General features: G+C 41.7%; 1 protein-coding gene across 2 annotated transcripts in view; it reads right to left on the bottom strand.

Moving 5' to 3' along the window:
* C5AH11orf49 (chromosome 5A C11orf49 homolog) overlaps positions 1-21,491 on the bottom strand; it is a 78,736-nt gene that overhangs the window by 53,314 nt on the left and 3,931 nt on the right. For both annotated transcript variants that reach the window (XM_008498267.2, XM_030452659.1), the window contains exon 2: positions 15,719-15,821. In XM_008498267.2, the coding sequence (XP_008496489.1) occupies positions 15,719-15,821 (103 nt within the window). The remainder of the gene's footprint in view (positions 1-15,718; positions 15,822-21,491) is intronic.

A 21,491-nucleotide genomic window follows, 5' to 3' on the forward strand; every position in this document is an offset into this window, starting at 1 on the left:
AGCTACAGCCCATGCAACATCTAGAAGCAGATCCTGGCACAGAAAGGTCCTGACCTGAAGCCAACACACTAAGTCCCAGTGGACAGCCCTACTATATTAATCCTTAGTTCTAATTAGTGAAAACTCCAGTCACTTGCATTTCCAGCAGGAGATGTGTCTAAACCAGACAGGCAGAAGGGTATGATACAATTTGTTGTTGCTTACTCAGGTAAAAGAGTGTGTGGAAATGTTGGAACATCAGCACACCAGGAGGTGCTGCCATCCAGCTGAGAAGGAGAAGCACAATATTTCTTCCATCCCACATTTCTTCCAGTAAGATTTTGTTTAACTATACAATGGAAGGATTAAAAAAAAAAAAAAAAAAGCTGAAGTCAGCAAGCATGGGAGTCAAAATTTTATCCCAGTTCAGCTGTAAAAGTTGAGCTCAAAGAATGCCCCTGAAACAGCTAACCAGAAGGCAGCCCAATGACCAATGAACAGAAGTGTTCTAAGGTAGGGTCTTGGTCACTGCCAGAGACAGGAATATTGCATATTTTGAATTAACTATGTATTTTGAAATTCCTTTATTGTGGGTAGCTGGGCAGTACAAAAGTACAAAAATAACTTGGCCACCTTTTCCATAACAAAGCCCAGAGGTGAAGTTGTCATTAATGTGGCAAGTAGTAACAGCATACTGGTAAATCTTCTGGAGGAAAAGGAGATGATGATGACCCAAAGCTGTCTGCAGATTTTCTAACTGCATGTAGGGAGAGTGTCCAACACCTTATCCATGATTTTTACATAAACAGAAGTCTTAGAATCATGGAATTGCTCAGGCTAGAAAAGACCTTCAGGGTCATTGAGTCCAACCTTGTCCTAACCTTCTTTCCCTATTCCTGATGACCCAAGATTTTTTTCTCTTCCAGATTCTTTTGAACACAAAAATAAAACAAGCTGCAGACCAAGAGCATTGGCCTAAGTAAGCAAGGTATCAACAGCAAAACAACAAACTTAGCTCAAATGTTCTCACCAAGTTTAACAGCCACTGAGACTCTTGCCTTGAGATTACTCAGTCTTGCCTCTGTTTGTCCTCCTCTCACTGAACAACTCCTACCCTCAGCTAAGTTGGGTGGTCAGAGCTCATCAGCACATTTGCAGTAGAAAGTCACAAACAAACCAGAGTATCTCAACAAGGTGAGATGGCTGATGGAGAAAAGGAGGATTTGAATGTAACAGAAGAAAGATTTTGGAAAGATGACACATGTAAGGGAGATGTTTGTGAAGAGAAAGAAAATGAAAGTATTATTGAATGCCTTTATTGTTTGTCTTCAGAGAAAAAGCCAACCCTCCTGAATCCCAGACCCTGGAGGTCAGAGATAAGGTCTGGAGAGAAGACAACTTTCCCTCAGTAGAGGAGGACCAGGTTAGAGGCCACTGAGCCAAACTGGATGTCCACAAATCCACAGACCCTGAAGGTTTGCATCCACAAGTTCTGAGAGAGCTGGCAGATGTTATTGCTAGGCCTCTTTCCATCATCTTTGAGATTTCACAGAGAACAGGACAGGTGCCTGAAGACTGGAAGAGGGCTAATGTCACTCAAGTCTTCAAAAAAGGCAAGAAGGAGGACCCAGAAAACTACAGGCCAGTTTGTCTCACCTCTGTTCCTGGTAAGGTGTTGGAAAAAACTGTTCTGGATGTCATCACAAAAGATGTGAAAGCATGGAATGTCACCCAATGGATTCACCCAAGGGAAATCATGCTTGACCAGCCTGATTGCTTACTATGATGTTACTGGCAGGCTGGATGAGGGGAGAGCAGTGGTTGTTATCTACCTTGGCCTCAGGAAGGCATCTGATACTGTCTCCCTTAAAATCATCATTAGGAACCTCAGCAAGCGTGGGCTAGATTAGTGAACAGTGAAGTGGATTGAGAGCTGAGGACTTCTTCTTGTGAGGAAAGGCTGAGAGAGCTGGGACTCTTTAGCCTGGAGAAGAGAAGGCTGAGGGGAGACCTTATCAACACCTACAAGTGCCTAAGGTGTGGGTGCAAGGAAAATGGAGCCAAACTCTTCTCAGTAGTTCCCAGTGACAGGACGAGGGGCAACGGGCACAAGCTGGAACATGGGAAGTTCCATCTACACATAAGAAAAAACTTTTGAACTACGAGGATGACAAGGGACTGGCACAGGCTGCCCAGAGAGGTTGTGGAGCCCCCTTCTCTGGAGATATTCAAAACCCACCTGGATGCAGTGCTTTGTGGTGTGCTCTAGGGGGCCCTGCTTTAGTGGGATAATTGGACTGGATGATCTCTGGAAGTCTCTTCCGACTCCGATTCTGTGAAGGTCCTCAATCATTTAGAAATTGGTTTGTGAACCTAGGAGCAGCCAAAAAACTTTTTCACTTTAAGGTAAGCATCTCCTTTTCCCCTTTTAGACATTTAGTGCAGCCATCTACAAGAGATTCCTTGAAGAATAAAGCTTTCAACAACTCTGTCAATCTTAAAGCCTCCTATTGCAACTCTGATAACTGCCCCAGCCCTCTACATTACCAGTAAATAGAGCAGGCAAATTCAAACATTACAAAAAGTTACTAACCCTGCTGATATTTGGCCAGATTTTGTCTTGCTAAAACTGAAACTAGAAATTGAACTGAATGTTCATTAGTTAACACCAGTTCACTTCAAACACTCACATTTCACAAAAGAATTGTTACACAGGTGGATACTCCATTAACACAACAGCTTCTCCCATTCACTTGTCAGAATATTCTGGAGAAAGAGGAGAGAAAAATAAAGCAAGATCTTTCCTCCATGGGAAGACGTAAAGAAACTTCTGCAGCGGGGCCTTCAAGATGCTTACTCTGTCACTCCTTCCCTTTCTGTGGCCCATAGCAGCCAAACCAGTGTCACTGGTGAGAAAGCTGTGCCTTGCATCACTCCCAGTCTGCACTTGTGGGATGGCACATGCACACGACAGACAGGAAAAAGGTTTTTGGAGGACATGGTGATAAAGCAGCCCCCAGCTCTCAGAAACAGCTCCACTGGGAATTCTAGCACTCAGGTGCTGCTTCTCTGAACAGAGCTCCTTTCAGTAAAGCTTTGTCTTTTGTGTAATTACATTTTGGCAACTTGCCAGAGTTCAGAAACTTTCAAGCACTCTTTTCAAAAGTTTGGACTTCTAAATAGATTGTAGAAGTCCCAGGATACTATGGTAACACCCCAATTGAAACCCACTGCAGCAGTTAGCCTCTGCCTGCTGAACTTGGGCAAAGCCAAATATGCACAATGCAGAGAGAACCCCGGGACCCCAAGAAGGACAGAAGAGCTTGCCAGGACCCTGCTGTCCCCCAGGCAGGTGCCACCTTTGGTTACCATGTGAAGAGCTGGACGAGTTCACAGGACTCCTTCTCTACTAAATGGAAAACAAGGAACAAGAACCTTTACTCCTTCGAGCAGTACTGCTTCTGCTTTCCATTGTGAGTATGCTGAAGGAAGAAAATCTCACTTTGAAGGTTTATGCTGCTTCTCCAGCATGAAACGTTTCCTTCCACACACTGTAGTTTTCTTCCCAGTTACAGAGGTGCCTAAGCCATCAAAAAAGAATTGAGTTCCTTAAGCAAAAATAACAATCTCAAATGCAAAGTTGCTGCTGGAGGCTGTGTCTAGAGAATTCTGTAGAGAGAAACAGCACAGAGGACCTGGTGTAAACATTATGGATATCTCAGGGTTCTTTTTTTTCTTGAAACACACACTCTGGACCAGCTCTAGCTGCGTGTCATGGGATGAATGCTCATTTGTAGGTGGAATATTTTCCAGTTTAGGGTCATCTGAAAGGAACCCGGGTCACGAGCTCCAAGACTGCTTCCATAGTATGAACCAAAGCACAGTAAGTAGGGCTAATCAGGAATATTAGGATTAGAGACTGTGGTACAATGAGTAACAAAGAACCAGTTCTAGCAATAGAAAATGCTGAAACTGAAAAGGCTTTAAAACCCAGGCAATTTCTGTTGTTAAATAAGTCATCCACACACAAAGTATCCCCAGGCTACTAATTACACTTACCCCAAGGCTATGCTCCCAAATAGCAAAGGGAGGTTTACCTTGCCTGGAACAGCCCTGAAAAGGAACACTGAAAACTGTAGACAACACTGGGAAAAAAATGCCAGTTTCACTACTGTGATGAATAAATTACTGCCACATGAGCACAGTTTAATTTAAGATCATTCTATTTTCCACCTGTTGATTTAAGGGTACTGCACTATTGCACTACTTAGACCAATCACTGGATTGTTTCTTTAGCTGTACCTCCTGGAAGGTAGCATAGGAGCATTAGCATCCCTAAACTCAAAGCAGTTGTATCAAGTGCTTTTTAAAATTCCACAGATATTAAAAGTGAGGGCAACAAAGTCAGCCTGAAAGAAATTACCATCTTCCTCTAATGAAATTAGAAGTGCTTCTTAGGCACTTCCTCTGATACTTCCTCTGATTCAGCTGGGTGAAGACAAAACAGATGCACAAGTTATTCCTGATGCCTGGCTTTAAGGAAACATCCTTTTTTAAACAATCAGGCAGATAGGAAATCATTAACACTCCTTAATATTTTGGCAACACTGGTTATGTAACACTGCAAACACAGAGGGCAGATATTTTGGAATCCCTTCTGTTTCAACAGCTCAAGTTTATTTCAACTGATGGGTGTGCAAAGAGAAAAGAAGTGACACAAACTTTAATATTTGTTTTCAAGCTTCTTGCTATAGGCTCAGAGATCTCTATATTCATGGCAGAGTTAATTCAGGTGGCACAGAACAGGACATCTGTATTGTTTGAGAGGAAGTGAACCATAGCACCTGTGACACAGCTCAAAGTAGACAAGGAACAAGCTTTCTTATGTTGCTCTGCAGCAAATCAAACCCTCTGAGAACAGCCTCCAGCTTCTGGAGAAGTAAAGGTATTGCTGTGCTTGCTCTTCACTGTCTAGAATCTCTGGAATAATTTTCAGAGTCTCCCTCCCTTGATGTTTCCTATGCTAGGTCTGTAATTTAACACCTTGAAGCTTTCAAACTAAAAATTAAAATGACCTTACTGTTTTGAATTATTAGCCTTGGATTTTAAAAAAGGCAAATGAGAAAGGGAGGGGGTAGAATCTCTAAAAACAGAGGCCTTTTGATCAGAGCAGCATCCTGCAGTTTGCTGTAACTCAAGCTGGCCATTCTTATATTGTAGGAATTAAGGACTCCCCCTGCCAGGCAGGGCCCCATTAAAACACAATAGCTGTTTGAAAAGGGTAAGCAAGCTGATATGGATATAATGGGCCACATATTGGGGGCCCTTTCTACTCTGAAATAAAGCTTCTGCTTAGAGTTATGAGCTGGGAAACCTGGTATTCAGGAAGATGGGAAAGGCCATACAATGGAAGATGGAAAATTGCCCTGCAGAAGCCCTCCAAGGTGCATAAGAGAAAAGCAAAGAAGCCTTCAGAGATAAGCATCAGTCACCCAGGATTAGCTCCTTCAGTCTGGTCAGGTGCTACCTCAGACCAAAGGGTGTTTAAGTGAGCCTGGAAAGGTTCTGCTGGTATAAAGACAAACTTAGTTTTTCCAGTGGGAAATCCAGTGAGCTGTGCCCAGAGACAGCTATGTGAATATCATTAGACCTTATTTTATAGAGACAATTGCAGCTGCTGACCAGCTCACCTCAAGAATCCTTTCCCCCCTCCCCCCAAATAAATAAATAAAATATAGCCCCACCATGATTATAACCACAAAGAGAGAATCTCTAAAAAGAGACTAAAAAGCCAGTGTTTGTTCAAACTGGTGCAACTAAACATTTTGAAGCAAGAAGAAAATTCTTAATTGAACTGTTCTATAACCTTCTATCTGCCAAGGGTATGGGAGAGTCCAATCCTCAATAAGCTTTATTACTATACATCCATTCTTTGACTTCCTTTATTAACCAACAGCTGTATTTTTGCCCTCCTTGCCACACTAGTATTTATTCACTAGCAGCAAGATGCTCCAGACACCATGCAGTGACCCTGTGGCAAGGGTGAAATGATGGCACAGAGAAACACTGGTAAAAACACAAGGTAGTGCTCAGAATTCCTCTGTTCTCCCAACTCTGGAAGTAGCTATGGAATTGACATTGGCTGAAGAGGGATTTTTATACCAAAACATCAACATCCACCAAAGGATGAAGATGAATTTGAAAATTATTGAACCACAACGCCCCTCTTGTACTGCTGAGATCAAAGAGTAACACAGAGTGAAGGTAAACTGGTTTCCCAGTTGGGAGCAAAGAATAAGCACCAGTAAGTGCCTGCTTGTTCCATTCTGCATGTAATCCACTGTATCTCTTACTGGAAGACACTCCCTCTGTTTTATTAAAAAAAAAATTATTTTAAAAGGTAGCAGCTCAACCCCATTAAGACTGTGATGATGCAGGAACCACTTGTCAGGGTTTAACACTGGCCTGGCAATTAAAGCGAGTACCAGACGCTCTCTATTAATCTCTCTCCCCTCCCTGATAAAGAAAGGAGAGAGAATAAGGGAGAGAGACTGATGGGTTGGAAACTAAACTACACAACTTTAGTGAAACAGTAATGATAAATAGGAAAAATTACTAAATATATACAAATATACAGGAAAATGGAAACCACATTCCTCCCCCCTTTTCCCCCAATAACTCTCACGTCACCACCGAGGCTGCAGGGCAGCCCTGGGAAAGTCCAGGCTGGACTCCAGGCTGGAGTCAGCAGCAGTTGGGATCAGGAGGCAGGAACACAAAGATATGGGCTGGCATGGATCAGGACCACAGGCAGACAAATGGAGAGAATCCTTCTAGGATTCCAGGTGAAGGAAGGGAAGCAGGAAAGGCAGGAAGGGCAGGCAGCTGGAAACTGGAAGCAGGAAATCTGGCTTGGCCCTCGTGATGCCTCAAATTTATCCTGAGTATGAGGTGTATGGGATGGAATACTCTGTTTGGTCAATTCCGGCATCTATCTTGTCCGTTCCTCCCCAAAGGAGGCTGCAGGTGGGACCTCTTTATTCCTTCTGGAGAGTAAAATGTTCCTCGGAGCTGAGCAGTGTCCTTGGCTCTGCACACCAGTCTCTAGCAGTAACTATAAACATCGAGTGTTATCAGTCCTAGGAGCAGACACTGCCTGAGAAACTTGCTGTTAATTTCAGCAAGTGCAGCTACTTACAAGAGACTGAGCTAAAAGCAAAAGTACAAGACAGAAAATCACCTTTATCCTGGCCCAAACCAGGGCACCACTGAAATGTAACCTCATGACTATTCCAAACAGCTTCAATACTGGTGTCAGACATGCAGCTCCCACATTTCCTCTTTTCAGTCTTGTTTAGACTGGATAATTTCAGAATAAGAGTTCACAACTAATATTCTCTCACCTATTCAGTTGCCTTAGCAAGAACTACAGGACACCACAGACTGAGCAGCTACAGACTAATTTACCTGACAATATGCAATAGGGTTAATTTTGCTGGACATGAAGTGACTGCAAGATTCCAAAGCTAGTGGATTCTGGAATCTGTATGATTTCAACACCACCCAGCACAGAAAGTCCCAAGTTCTCTGGAGACAATTTTTTTCTTTAAAAGGAAGATAACTCAAGTTTTAAAAGTTAATTTTTCAGGCAAGCTACAAGGCTTTCAGTGGTTTGCCACTCATAGGGATGCAGAGACAGCTAAGGGATTTTATCCTGTAAAGGATAAGGAATCCTATTATGGGATCTTATCACATCCCATTGCTACAGGCATTTGCTGCTTTTTACAGTTTGGCATATCCAATTAAGGAGAAATTGGAGATTGTTGGCCATGTCCACATTAAACACGTGCATTCATGGCAAGGCAATTAGAAATGCTCCTCAAGATTTTCTGTGACACTATAACATTTTGCAGCCTAAGAATGAACACAAGACTCCTTCCAACAGCACAAAATAAAACAAACCCCTCAGCCTCAATCCATCTTTTCTAAATGATCTTTCATGGAAAAAGAAAATGTTCCTCAAGCTTTATTTCAATGTAATGTGAAGTCTTACAAGCTTAGGCAGAGGGAAGCCAAGAACTCCTCTGAAATTGATCTCTGATATGCATACACTACTCCAGACTCATGCCAAAGTTCTTAATTAAAACCAGAACTAAACCATATGAGTTAGTAACACAAAGGAAGGGAGAATTATTGATGAAGCTTTTAAGTATTCAACAGTGGTTCTCTTACAGCTTGAGATATCAAAAACTTTGCTGAAGGAAACAGTATGTTCCCCCAGAAATTCCTAATAGAAAAAAAAACCTGTCTTTTAATTCTTAAAAATAAAAATATATGAAAAGAGAATAAAATACCAATGGGTACCAAACTTCCTATGGTATTGTTTTCCTAAAGCTGCTGCTCCCCACTGCATTTCTACTGACTTCCAGGTACCAATTTCATATCACTAAAACAGTTTTCTGTTTACATTTACAGAAGCTGCAGGAAATCCAATCCTTACATCAGGTGATCGAGCATGAAAAGAAGATTATTGCTTTATACAGACATTACAGATTGTATGCAAAAACTATAAATAGTCCCACTATTTCTGTTGGGAAATGTCACTATTTATCCTACATTTTTTATTTATATATATATATATTCCAACACAGTGAGTCAGCAAGCACAGCTGAGCTGCTTTCCAGAATGACAGAGAAAGATGTTTGTCAGACTGTGATCTCAGCACTGAACATCTGTGTTGCATCCTGGCATACTCTGCCACTGACCTTTCCTCACTGGAAGAGGGACAAGAGAAGATTGCCAAACTTCACCAATTCTGACACGAGGGCCCTTTCACTTCTGCAAAAATACTAACTGAAACAGAAAAGAGATTTGTGATCAGAAATAGAAGAAGAAAAAAGAAAAACTTCTGTAAATTTTATACCCCCTTTCATTTCTTTGCAAGGGTTTGGATTCATCTGAATGTTCACTCACCTAGAAGATTCTTGAGTATGTGGGAAGATAACACTACACATAGATAAACACACATACAAATAATATACATATAATATACTAGTAAAATGTACAAACTCCAGTGGCATTCAGTGTATTATTCCCATTAATTATGCATTTTTTTCCAGATGTTTACTCAACAGCAGACATCCCAATCAGCATATTTGTCAGGCTAGGACTTGCTGCAATGTTTGTTACAGTGAAACAACTCTGGGAAAATCAGGAATTCATAAATCCTCTCTGCCAGATGAAGATACCAATGCTTTCTGTGCTGTCAAGCAATTTTATAACAGATACATCACACTTTGGGTGGCAGATCTACAGGTTCTGGACAAAATCCAGATAATTTTAATCACAAATAAACCAAGTTATCCACACCTCCAAAATATTCCACAGCTCTTCAACAAAATGCATACCCCACACACAGTAGACAGGGAGCACTGAAATCTCATTTCTAATATGAGTTGAAGAAAATTGTATTACAAGGAAGAAACTTTCCCACTGTGCCAACTCCTCTTTATGGGGCCAAGACAGGAAGGCAACAAATGGACTTTAACACAAAGGCTTTGTGTACATTAGCAGCACTCTGGAGAAATATGCAAGTATTATAAGTTCTCCAGAAAGATTTTTCAACAAATTCAGTCCTGCTAATCCATCTACTCTGTGGAGAGGGACTTTGAAAAAGAGACTCTCTCATTGGAACTTATTCCCATTAGCTGTAAAATCCACCCCTCAGAGCTTCTGGCACAAGTGTTGTGTCACAGTGCATATATTCATTCTTTTCCCCCTGATCACTGAAGACCAAAAAGAGGCAGGCAGAGCCCTAGAGATCAAGGAATCCCAAGGAAGAGCCTGTCAGGAAGCATCAAGCACATTATCCCAGATGAGATTTTCAGCCCAAAGGGCAACTTCACAACAAGGTCACTGACAGCAGCAGATTCATACTGACCACATGGTCCAGTGCAGCCTTGCATGGAGTGTGACAATTTTGTTCTCTCCAGAGCAGCAGACATGGAGGAATCCCAAGAGTCTAATCAGGAACACATGGAATGCTATTTTTGCAGTTGCTCCTAAGATTATACCAGAGTAAGTATCAATGTTTTATATAAGAACCTGAAAATGTTGTTACATCTCAGAGGTTACTCCCTTGCTCTAAACACACAGAATCAACACAAAAAACCCTGGCAACCAATGACCCCCCCCTCCAGACAGCCTTACTGAGAAATGTTAATGAATAGCTCCATTTCTCAGAAAGGGAATCTGGCACAGCCTGTCAGAGCCCTAAGGGCCTTCTCACTATTTTTGCTGTTTATACTACAATTTTACAAAGCACAGAGACAGCTTTCTACAATGCTAGATGCTGTAAAGTACACGCAGTACAATATCACTGCTGTCTTGAAAAGCTTACACTCTCCTTGCAAACAAGACAGAACAAGTTATGTGAAAAGGGGAAAGATGCAGAGCAGATGACAGCAAGATGAAGACAATGATAAGGCCTACATAAAAAGAGATCAAAAAAATATTGATGGCTATAAGCTAGCTCTAAGAATGTCTCATCTTCAGAAGCAGATAATTCAGCTTATTTCCATTTGCCAATTAAGGTTGACTTCAGTGAGTGGATTATTTCTCCTGGGCATCCCATCTGTCCCATTCCTGGCCCTTCCCCCCTGCCTTCCTTCCCCACAAGGGTACTGAGACCATTTGAAAGAGGAAGATATTGTTTACTCTACAGATTTATTTAGGTAATGTCATACAGCAGTACAGGACTGAGCAAGCCAATTTTTTTCTGATACCAGAGCCTGTGTCACTGCTATTGCCAAAGAAAGCCAAGAGAGCAGTATCATATTTGTCCCTACAGAATAAGCTGAACAAATTGTTCCATCTGATTCAGACAGCAAGAAAAAACTGAGGTACTTCCATTGCTAAGGCTGATACTTCTCACCATGATAACATCTTCCTAGCCAAGGACCTCAAGCTATATAGCACTGGCAGTCCTGTTACTTTGAGCAAAAAAATTACTCCTTAGTGTAGAACAGGGCTCTACCCAGCACAGACCTGGGATTTGGAATTACTAAGCACACAACAGACCTAAAAACAGTATCCAAACCCTGACACACACACCCCCACCCCCCAAAAAAAAACCAAACAAAAAACCAAACCACAAATACCTTCTCAGATAAATATCATCAACTGTCACTTAGGGCTCTGAAGTGTCCCCAGGAGGGACACTTCAAGTTAGAGTCAGCAAAAAAATCCTTTAGAGAGGAAGGGGATCTCAGAGTCAGTTTGCAGAAGCCCACTGGAAATATTGCTGCATCTGCAAGCTACAAGCAAGATGTCTTTCTTAATCATACTCCAGCTGGCAAGTGATGAGGAAGACTCTGCACCAGAAACAAAAGAAAACAAGAAGTGTTTGGAAAGAAGAAAATAAACCTTAAAAATACATCTTACTGTGTCTCCAGTTCACTTGTGTTTTGTTTATCAAGCAAATTAAAAAAGTGATAGAAGAGCTTCCTGCCTGAGGTAGTTATCACTGGTTAATATTTCTGAACTTTCCAAAGAGTCTTGAACATAGTGGTATCTCTACCTTTCAAGCAAAAGGTTAGCTCAAAAAAAGTAAGAATTACTAGCAGGAAGTCTCCTGGCCATTTTTTTTTCCTGCTTCTTCCAGCTGAAGTGAAAAAACAAGCCACACAGACTCCCTTTAAGATCCCAAGAAAATAAAGTGGGCTGCTCTGCATATTCCCTCTTCATAAGCAAATGCATTAGCATGGGGGCCCTGGTTTTCTTCAGTCTAGCAAAGATCAAGAGAACAAGATGATAAATAATGTATAGGAGGAACATGTCCCTTTAAGATATCTTGGCACAGAAGTTAAGCTGGAAGAAGCAGGATAAGTGTGTAATTACACAGAGGGATTTCAGGAGTCTCCACCTCATGGGGATTCAAAAGCAGAGCAGGTATTTCTTGGGTTGAATGAACAAAGCCAGTTGCATTTCAGCATATCTACAGGACCAAGACTACTCCTAAGAGAGGCATAATTTTACTTCCTTAGCTAAAAGATGTGGATTCACTGGTAGAAGGGTGACTGATCTCTGTGTTCCTGTAAGAGTCAACAGCCAGATGAGGGCATCCTCAAGGTACTCCCAAGATTGAAAGCAAAGCTCCACATGACTGGGACAAATGAACAATGGAATGAAGTGAGAAAAAAAACAGCCTTGAAGACTGAAAATATTTTGGAAGAACTGTAGAGATGAAGGTCATCCTTCTAGACTGTAGGCAGCAGTGGAACACATACCCAATTTCATTTCTTACAAACAACTAGAAACACTCCTGGCCTGCTTGATCCATACAGAGCTACATGACCACATAGTTCTCAGCTCTGAAATTTCATTCAAGTAAGCTTGATCTCAACAAAACCTGCTTAATTACTCATAAAAACAGTTGTTAACACTGGCACAAAGGTCTGAAGTGACTCCTGGTGATGTGGGGCACTGCACTGCATTTTCCTGTCCTTCCAGAAATGAGAAGCTCCAATGTGAGCAAAATGCTGTTGTGGAAACTCACATCTCACTTTGAAAATAAGTGGGAAAAACATGATCCCAGCACCTAAGTCAATGAGAGGGTTTAGTTCTATGGTGACAGTTTTGTTTGCTATCATGAGCTTGAATTACTATTTATTCTCTCTAAGATAAAAGAGGAATAAGAAGTCAAAAGAAGATGGTTATCATGTCACAGTGAAAAAACACTCTAAGAGAAGCAATGTGAGCAGTTTCAAAAAGTGTGGAAGACATCCTGATCACCATTTAACTTTTTAAGTACATATGATCAGAAGTTTAAAAAAGGCCCTGAAGTGTCAGGTGCAAATCCAGTCTGGAGAGATGCCTCAGCTGAGGCATCTTGTGTTTTCATCTGTGGTAAAGAAATCCCCTGGGGAGTGGAAGTCATTGTAGTCATGCTCTTTATCTTTCCTAAGCTCCTGTTTTCTGACTATTTGTTCACCTGACTAATCTCAGTATTACTTTCTGTTAAAATTCATCTGTATCAGACAGAGCATCATGGTTCCCAGTTGTGTCAAATGCACAGGTTGTACCCTCAGCTGTCCCTAATAACTGTTCTCAGTGATTAATTCTTCACAACCTTCACTTAACAGTGACAACTGCAGCCTGCTCAGAAAACTGAAGTATACTGTTCATTGGTTTGTATAGCAAGAGTTTCATTCTTGATTTTTTTAACTCTGATAGTTTACAAAGAGGGAATGTGTTTTGAGAGTTTAAGTTACTTTATAAACAACAAAAAAATCTCCTTAAAAAGTCCTTGTAGTCTTATTTTCTTCTGAAATAGATTTCTTAGGTATCTGAAGTCAGTACTCATTCTAGTAACAGTCAGCTACAGAGAAATATTAACAAAGACTAAAGAGCCTTGATGAGTGGTTTCTTCCATTAAAACTGCCTTTCACAGAACCATAGAATCATTAAGATTGAGAAAGTCTTCTAAGACCATCAAGTCCAACCATCAGCTCAACACCACGATGCCAACCAAACCATGTCCTCAACTGCTACATCCTCATGTTTTCTGAACACCTCCAGGAATGGTGACTCCACCTCTTCTCTGGGCAGCCTGTTCCAGTGCCTGACCACTGTATCAGTGAAGAAATCTTTCCCAATATCCAACCTGAACCACCCTGGTGCAACTTGAGTCCATTTCCTCTATCACCTGTGAAGGGGGAGAAGAGACCAACTTTCAGGCAATTGTAGAGAGCAATAAGGTCTACTCTTCTCTAGACTAAACACTCCCCAGTTCCCTCAGCTACTCCTCATAAGACTTCTTCTCCAGATCCTTCACTATCTCCATTGTTCTTCTCTGCACACAATCCAGCAACTCAATGACTTTCTTGTACTGAGGGGCCCAGAACTCAACACAGTACTCAAGGTGTGGCCTCACCAGTACTGAGTACAGAGCAACAATTACCTCCCTAATCCTGCTGGCCACATTATCCTGATGCAGGATGCTGGTGGCCTCCTTGGATACCTGGGCACACTTCTGACTCATGTTCAGACAGCACCACCAGGCAGCTTTCCAGCCTCTCTGCCCCAAGCCTGTAGCATCTCCTGGGGCTGCTCTGACCTGGCACTTGACCTTGTTGAGCCACATCCAACTGACCTTGGCCCACTTGGCCTGTGCAGGTCCCTCTGTAGAACCTTTCTGCCCTCAGGAAAATCAACACTCCTGCCCAGCTTAGTGTCATCTGCAGACTTACTGAGGGTGTACTCAATCCCTTCATTCAGATCACTGATAAACATATTAAACAAGACTGGTCCCAAAACTGAGCCCCAGGGAACACCACTTTTGACCACTTTACACTGTTTTGCATGGGTTTTCCAAATTTTGCAACATGAGAGACTCATGCCAAGTTGTAAGTAATTTGCTGGTTAGCAGAAGAGGTAAGGTGCTATCCAGAAACCAAATTTTCCTGTTACATTGCCATCTACCTGAAAGATCTGTTGTATAAACAGATGTAACAAGATGGTCAAAACTCTACTAGCTCTGAATGGCTTGTTGACTTATCTCAAAAAAAAAAAAAAAACCAAAAACAACCAACCAAACAAAACTCCAAACAAACAAAAAACCCTTAACTTCCAAGTCAGACTTGCTGCAGTATTTACCTCACTTACAGATTTACCAGTGTGTCCTGGTTTGGGCCAGGATAAAGACGATTTTCTGTCTTGTACTTTTGCTTTCAGCTCAGTCTCTTGTAAGTGCAAATCTCAGTTGATTAAAAGTTGAAAATGTGCATGGGGCAAGAAAATGTAATGCAAGTTACCTAATGAATCCAAAGCTAGAGAGAGCTAATTTGGAGATTAGATGGACATTGGTGTGCAGAAAAAACACAAAACACAAGAGGACCTGAAATTGTGGTCCACTGAGAAAGTTAACTTTATGCTTTGAGGTCTCCTTCCATGGCTGTAGCACAGAGACTGTTGAGAAATAGTCTGCACATTGATTTAACTCAGAAAAAGATCACAGGAAAGGAAGGAAGGAAGCAAGCAAAAGATTTGCAAATGGGCAGCAAAAGACAGAAGCACACAAGCACTGTAAACACATCTATTGCCAACAGATCTTTAATGAAGCTGCCTGGAACAGTTTTAGACATTGTGCAATACATTGAGCTGGAAAAACAGCTATCAGGTGTGTCAACATCAACAACACTGAAGACCAGCACACAACTTTCCCTCCCAGCAAAATCTCTCCAAATTAGTAGCAAGAGATTACCTGTACTAATTAATATGTTCATTATTTAAAGACTTACATGGGTCATAAGGGAAAAAGAGGCATTGTTGCAGGATTCAGCAAGACAAAAATCATACAAGGAGATAAACTAGTTCAAATTCACATTCAGAAAAAGGAATAAATGCTGATGAAACCAGAAGTGCTGCTTTTAACAAAAACAGATGCAATTAAGTCAAGCAGAATTTGGTTTTCTGTATGAGAATTTGGTTTTCTGTGTGCTTTTCAAACTTCTGCACCCCAACATGATTGCTTCATGTGAATGGTTGTAATAGAAGAGATACTGAACTGTATGAAACCCATGCATGTTTCTGAAACATTCAGGCAGCCCTTGGCTAACCCAGTGAAATCCAGCATTCACAACATGATCAGCATGTGCCCAGCTTCATTCTCCATGTTCCCTGCCTCTTTCCAAAAGCCCCCCTCAGGCTGGCCCTATTGGCAGCATCCTGATATACTTACTATTCAGTGAAGAACCTGGCAATGCCATACTGACTAATATCTTCTCTGTTCTCCAGCAGCTGGCTCACTGCATCTTCCATGTATGTGAGGACATGTCTTTGAGCTGCAAATAAAAGACAGTAAGAGACAGAAATTGGAATACAAGGGACCTGCAAACACCAGAGCCAGATAAACCCACCCACCCCACCTGTGTGCCTAACACAACAAGCCAACAATCATTTGTCACAGTTAGAGAGCAGAGGTTTTGATCTACCAGATATGGAGAGTAAAATTCCTGACCTGAATCCTGCTCTCTTTCCTAGCTACCCAGAGTTAGTCATTAACAGTGCTGACCCTTTTTTAAAATCCCCTGGGATTCTGGAAGTGAAGGAAGAAAAGTTGTGAGATTGCCTTGCTGGAAAATTGTTACTCAAGAGGACTCCTGACCTCTGTTCTGAGTCACAGCCATTTTTCACACAGAGATGGTCAATGCCACCTGCATCTGGGGCTGTTGCAGGGCTCAAGGTGTTCTCTGCCTCTCCCTCCTTACCAAAGCCAAGTAGCTCTATGGCTGTTTTTCCCTCCTAAAGATACAAAGAAAAGCACATCTGTTTCCAGATGTTCTTGGAGTGGCAGGTGAGGAACAGGTCTCAATGCCAAGTGAGATTTATATTGCTCAACAGTCTCCAGTAACTGCCTAAACAAAACATCAAATTTCAGAAGAGGTGGATCTTCTGGGACCCAACCACAGAATGCCACTCATAACTTCACTCAGAAGATAGTTTGGTATTATACAAACCATTTTGCTGCTTCCACAGGGGGCAGACTCTGTACAAATCAAGCATTTGCCAGGGAGGAAGCAGCAGATTTGCCACTGAGCCCCTTTCATGTTTTTGGCTAGAAACCAAGTTGAAGCAACAAAGAGCTGAGTCTGGGGTGATGTGCCAGCTACCAAGCAGTAGGCTTTCCAAATCTACAAGTTCAACAATCAGAAGACAAGTCAGAACAAACCCAGGAAAATCATTCCTAACCTGGAAAGCACACAAACCCTGTTCCCAAAGCACACACCTCCATTCTAAACACGTATGCTGCTACACCTCTGCAAGTAGTGTCGTGTCCTAAAGAGAGCAGGAGAAAACCCTTGGGGGATTTAGGAAAGGCAAAAGCTCTTCTTGCTCTTTGCCAATCTGCTCCAGACTTGGCAGCATCATCCCCTCACCAGCAACTGGCCAGCCTCAGAGCCACATCAATATTCTTCAAACCATTTTAATTTGTGCTTAATATCCTGGTAAGCATCAAGCCTGTGCCACTTGACACACAGCATGGAAGTCCCTTTCATCTTAGTGGGGGGCAGGTGGACTTCAAGAGAGGCCCGGAAATTATTATTCCCAGTGGATACAGTGATTAAAAGTACGTATGAACATTGATTGCTATCAGGGGATTTCTCTACCTAGAACACTTTCCAGGACAATGGTAAAATTGGTTAAGCACACCCTGGAAAATACCTTGCAGCTGATAGCAAAATGGTGAGCCAAAGGTTCAAAGATATTATCTGGCACTACAGATACAGGGTGTAGCTTTATTTAATTATTTTAATGCAAAGGAATAGATTTAATTTATGGGAGTGATTAAAGAAAAAGAGCTCTGCGCACCTGTGTCCCCTGAGGGCGGAATGAGCTGTGCAGCTCAGTCACAGGCTCACCACCAACCGGGTAACTTTATTTTAGCCCGTCCTTCCTCCCTTTTCATTCTGCAGCCCAGCTTGCACTCAGAACCATCTGCCCAGGCCCCTCTTGAGCTGTCAGCAGTACCAGATGAAGCCAGGATGTGCTGCTAGCAGTCAGCCTTCCACTCATCTCTGCCTGCAATAAACTTCTGTGCAAAACCATTCTCAAAATATTGTGGGGAGGTAGCCACACCTCCCTTCCTAGAATGGCACCTATCAGTGAAACATTCCTGTTATTTTGCTGCTCTAGAGTTATTAACCTCTCTCCTAAAAGCCTCTAGGAATAGACAGGCATGGTCCCACAGAGCTACACAGCACAGTGGGGCTGCCCTCAGTTATAAATACCTTTGAGGCTGCTCCTAGAGAATAAATTAGCTTTCAACACAATTTCAGAAATTTCTGTCACACTTTAAAATACACATATGGGGCACTGCAGGATACAGGTGGTAGCAAAAGGATGTTTCTCTTAAGCTTTCTGCTGCATGGCCTAAGGAAGCTGGAAAGAACCTCCCTATTTCCTGGAAGGTAGGTGGAGGTGTGGGGGAGGGAAGAAATTGGTGAGTGGAGAGCTGATAGGAAATAGCACTTGCAATCTCCTTGAGAAGTCTCCCTTTTTGGCTCTCTGGCTCAGTGCTGCTCTACAGGTAGCACAGCTCACCCTGCCAAACCAAATTCCAGCTCTGGTTTCCTGCTTGCTGCCTGCCCAGCTTCATGGTATGGAACAAGTCCCTTGTTTTATAACCCAAACGTCTCTACACAGAATGTCATAGAATGAAATTTTAATTTGCAGGCAGGTTCTAGCAGGCCAGAGAAGCAAAATCAAGTGCCAGGAGTCTGGTTATAGCAAAACAGTAGTTCCATAATTTACACAAATGGTACTTTCCATAACACTGAAATCATACTAGAACACTATCTATCTATGTTAAAAATCCACGAGGTACTGTGCAAAATAAATAGGATGATTTATAAAACTTTAACAGTTTCAATTTCTTGGAAAATTCAGGGAGACAATGGTGCATTGGTATACAATGTTGCTCATGTTTTTGAGGCTTGCAATAACAAGGCAACAAGTCCAATTCAGAATGCAAATGCTCATACAACTGTGCTATTCCAGCCTGCTGTCTCCACTTATTTTCTTCCTGATAGAATTCCAGTACACTGCAGCTTCTCTGCATGAGGCATTAAAACAGGTTATCACCCTCAACATTTATTTATGGCTTATTGCAACAAAAGCTCTCCTCCTTTCTTGTACAAAAACTTCCAAGGTATTGGTTCATGCCACTCTTATTTGCTAAACTTTTCCCTGAAATCCCATGCAGCTACACCAAACAGTAAGGAACTGTTCCTGCCAGTGATTTGGTGGGTGCTACTTTTTGCTCTCAGGCAAGATTTGCTACCAGGCAGCTTCCACAGAAAGATCTGACAGTGCAAGTTGACAGAGGAGTCTTCTGGCAACCCATGACCTGATGCTGAGTAGATAACTTCACACACAGAATCTTAACTCTTATTTATTACCAGACCACTAACGATGAGGTTGCACTTAAAGCCTCCTGTCCCATTGGTAGCATTGCGTACAACACAGCTCCTCCAAAGTCAGCCACTACAACTCTTGGAAAAATGACCTCTGGGGGTATATTACCACATTCACACCCCCAAGGTTCAAAGCAAATTCCCCAATCTATACACTTCAGGGCTAAAAAGTGGCTGTTCTCTCATGAGACCCCACCTGGAGCATCGTGTCCAGTTCTGGAGCCTCCAACACAGGAAGGAGATGGAGCTGTTGCAGAGTCCAGAAGCAGGGCACAGGGGTGATCAGAGGGCTGGAGCACCTCTGCTTTGAAGGCAGGCTGAGAGAGCTGGGGCTGTTCAGCCTGGAGAAGAGAAGGCTCCAGGGCAACCTTACAGTGGCCTTCCAGCTTGCTGGAAAGCTGGGGAGGGACTTTTCACAATGTCATGCAGCAACAGAACAAGGAGTAATACTCTTAAGCTAGAAATAGGGGAGATTTAGCTTAGATATTAGGAAGAAATTCTTTACCATGAGGGTGGACAAGACTCTGGCACAGGTTGCCCAAGGAAGCTGTGGCTGCTCCATCCCTGGAAGTGTTCAAGGCCGGGTTGGATGGTGCCTTGAGCAGCCTAGTCCAGTGGGAGGTGTCCCTGATCATTCAGGGAGGCTGGAAATAGATGATCTTCAAGGTCTCTACCAACCAATATCATGATAGAATATATGATATGGTAACAGGGGAAACAAGGATTGCACCCACAGTCAACTCACAACCTCTAAGGACTTCACTACAACAGATGAGACAATCACAACTAATTCTGCTTCACCATATCCACACCAAATAATTCTGCACGTGTATTTAAAAATGTAAAAACAGTCCTTTTATAAGCCCCTGAATGACTTTTTTCAGTCTTCTTATGAGAATAAACAATCTGGCAACTCATAGGATTGATTTGTAAGAACAAGTGTTGATACTTGAAAAAAAACTTGAAGGAAAATTTAACACAATACCATTGCATGAAACAGAATATAAGCACTGAAATTATCAAAGCCAGAAATTCAGGAGGATGGAAGGAAACACACATCACCTCCAAGTGATGTATTGCACATCTCTAACATTTTTATTATCAGGACTGCTTAGCAACAGATTGGATTAAGACCTCAGCAATGCCATCACATTAACAATACCTTTTTTGCACGTTAGTCTCCCCCATTTTGCAACTCAAGTGCATCTCCCTAATGCCAGATAAATAAGAAGCTTCTCTTCCCAACAAGTTTGTCTTTTCTACAGGCAGAGAAGAAAACCTGAAGATCAGTTTACCATGGCATTTCCAAAGAAGTGATGCTGCATGCCATACTTGAAAGGAATAGCAAATGCAAGATGGCTAAAGGAGGCAATAAAAACAGCAGCAGATGCAGGAAAAAACAAACAAACAAAAAGCACCAACCAAGGTGAAGAAAGAGTATGATTTGAGAGAATTGGTATAGGATAGTAAAATGCATATCACAAAACTTTAAGGAAGAAGCAGAACAGAGCCTTAGAGTAAAGGCAAGTACTTATTTATCCCATGACCATCCCATCAGCTAGCTACATTATTGCTCAGCTCTTCATGAAAGATGATTTCTGGAACACAGTGTTTACCAAAACCAATTTGTACTGTAAGAGGGCATTGGGTTTGGTTTTTTAATGGCTGGTTCATTCCTGGCATAACTGAGTGTGTTGAAAAATCCAAAGTGGGAATTCCTTGATCAGCTTTTGTTAATTGTTTGCCTCCTCCTCAACTGAAGTGCCAAAAACACACTGTTGGATGCAATGAACACTGTGATTCATCTCATTTATCACAAGTTCAAAAGCATAACAAGCTTTCATGTATTTGGAATATTTGTGGCATTTTTAAATCTCTAAGAGTGTATAAAATAACAGCTAAATAACCTTTTAATATTTATTCTAAATTGGAGCTTAACTACTGACACTGCTCTTTTAGGCACATTACAAAGACATCTTTAGTAATACACAACCGATTTAACACAAAACAATAATAATGCAAGAAGGAAATCATAAAGATACAAACTGCAAAACCAAAATAATCTCAACTATGGAAGTTTTTTCAGCAGTAATCTTCTTTAAGGATGCTCTTTTTAATCTTTTCAGATATCATTTGGGATTTAACCTTTTCAGATATCACCAGGGAATGGCCTGAGCAAGGGAAGGATGTCAACAAACCAGCCATCCTAAAAGCTGAATCCCTGTACAGCTGTAGCTCCTTCCAGCTTTGCACAGCTTCCCAGTGTCATTTCCTATTCACCCTCAAAAAAATTTTTTTGAGGGAAATAATGTGAAATTAAGTACAAGCAGACCTTGACATAGCAGAGATAGCATATGATGTGAGATGTGCTGCTGTTAGTCAGGAACATATGTCAAGTGGCCACAGCACAATTCATATCATTTTATGTTCACAATTTCAAACCAACTCTTGACAAAAAAAAAATTAATAATAATTGAGAAGTGTTTCTGTTTATAATTCATTCTTGATCCTAACTGAAAATTTGTTTCAATCAGCATA

Source organism: Calypte anna, chromosome 5A (assembly GCF_003957555.1).
Source record: "Calypte anna isolate BGI_N300 chromosome 5A, bCalAnn1_v1.p, whole genome shotgun sequence".
NCBI classification, from domain to species: domain Eukaryota; kingdom Metazoa; phylum Chordata; class Aves; order Apodiformes; family Trochilidae; genus Calypte; species Calypte anna.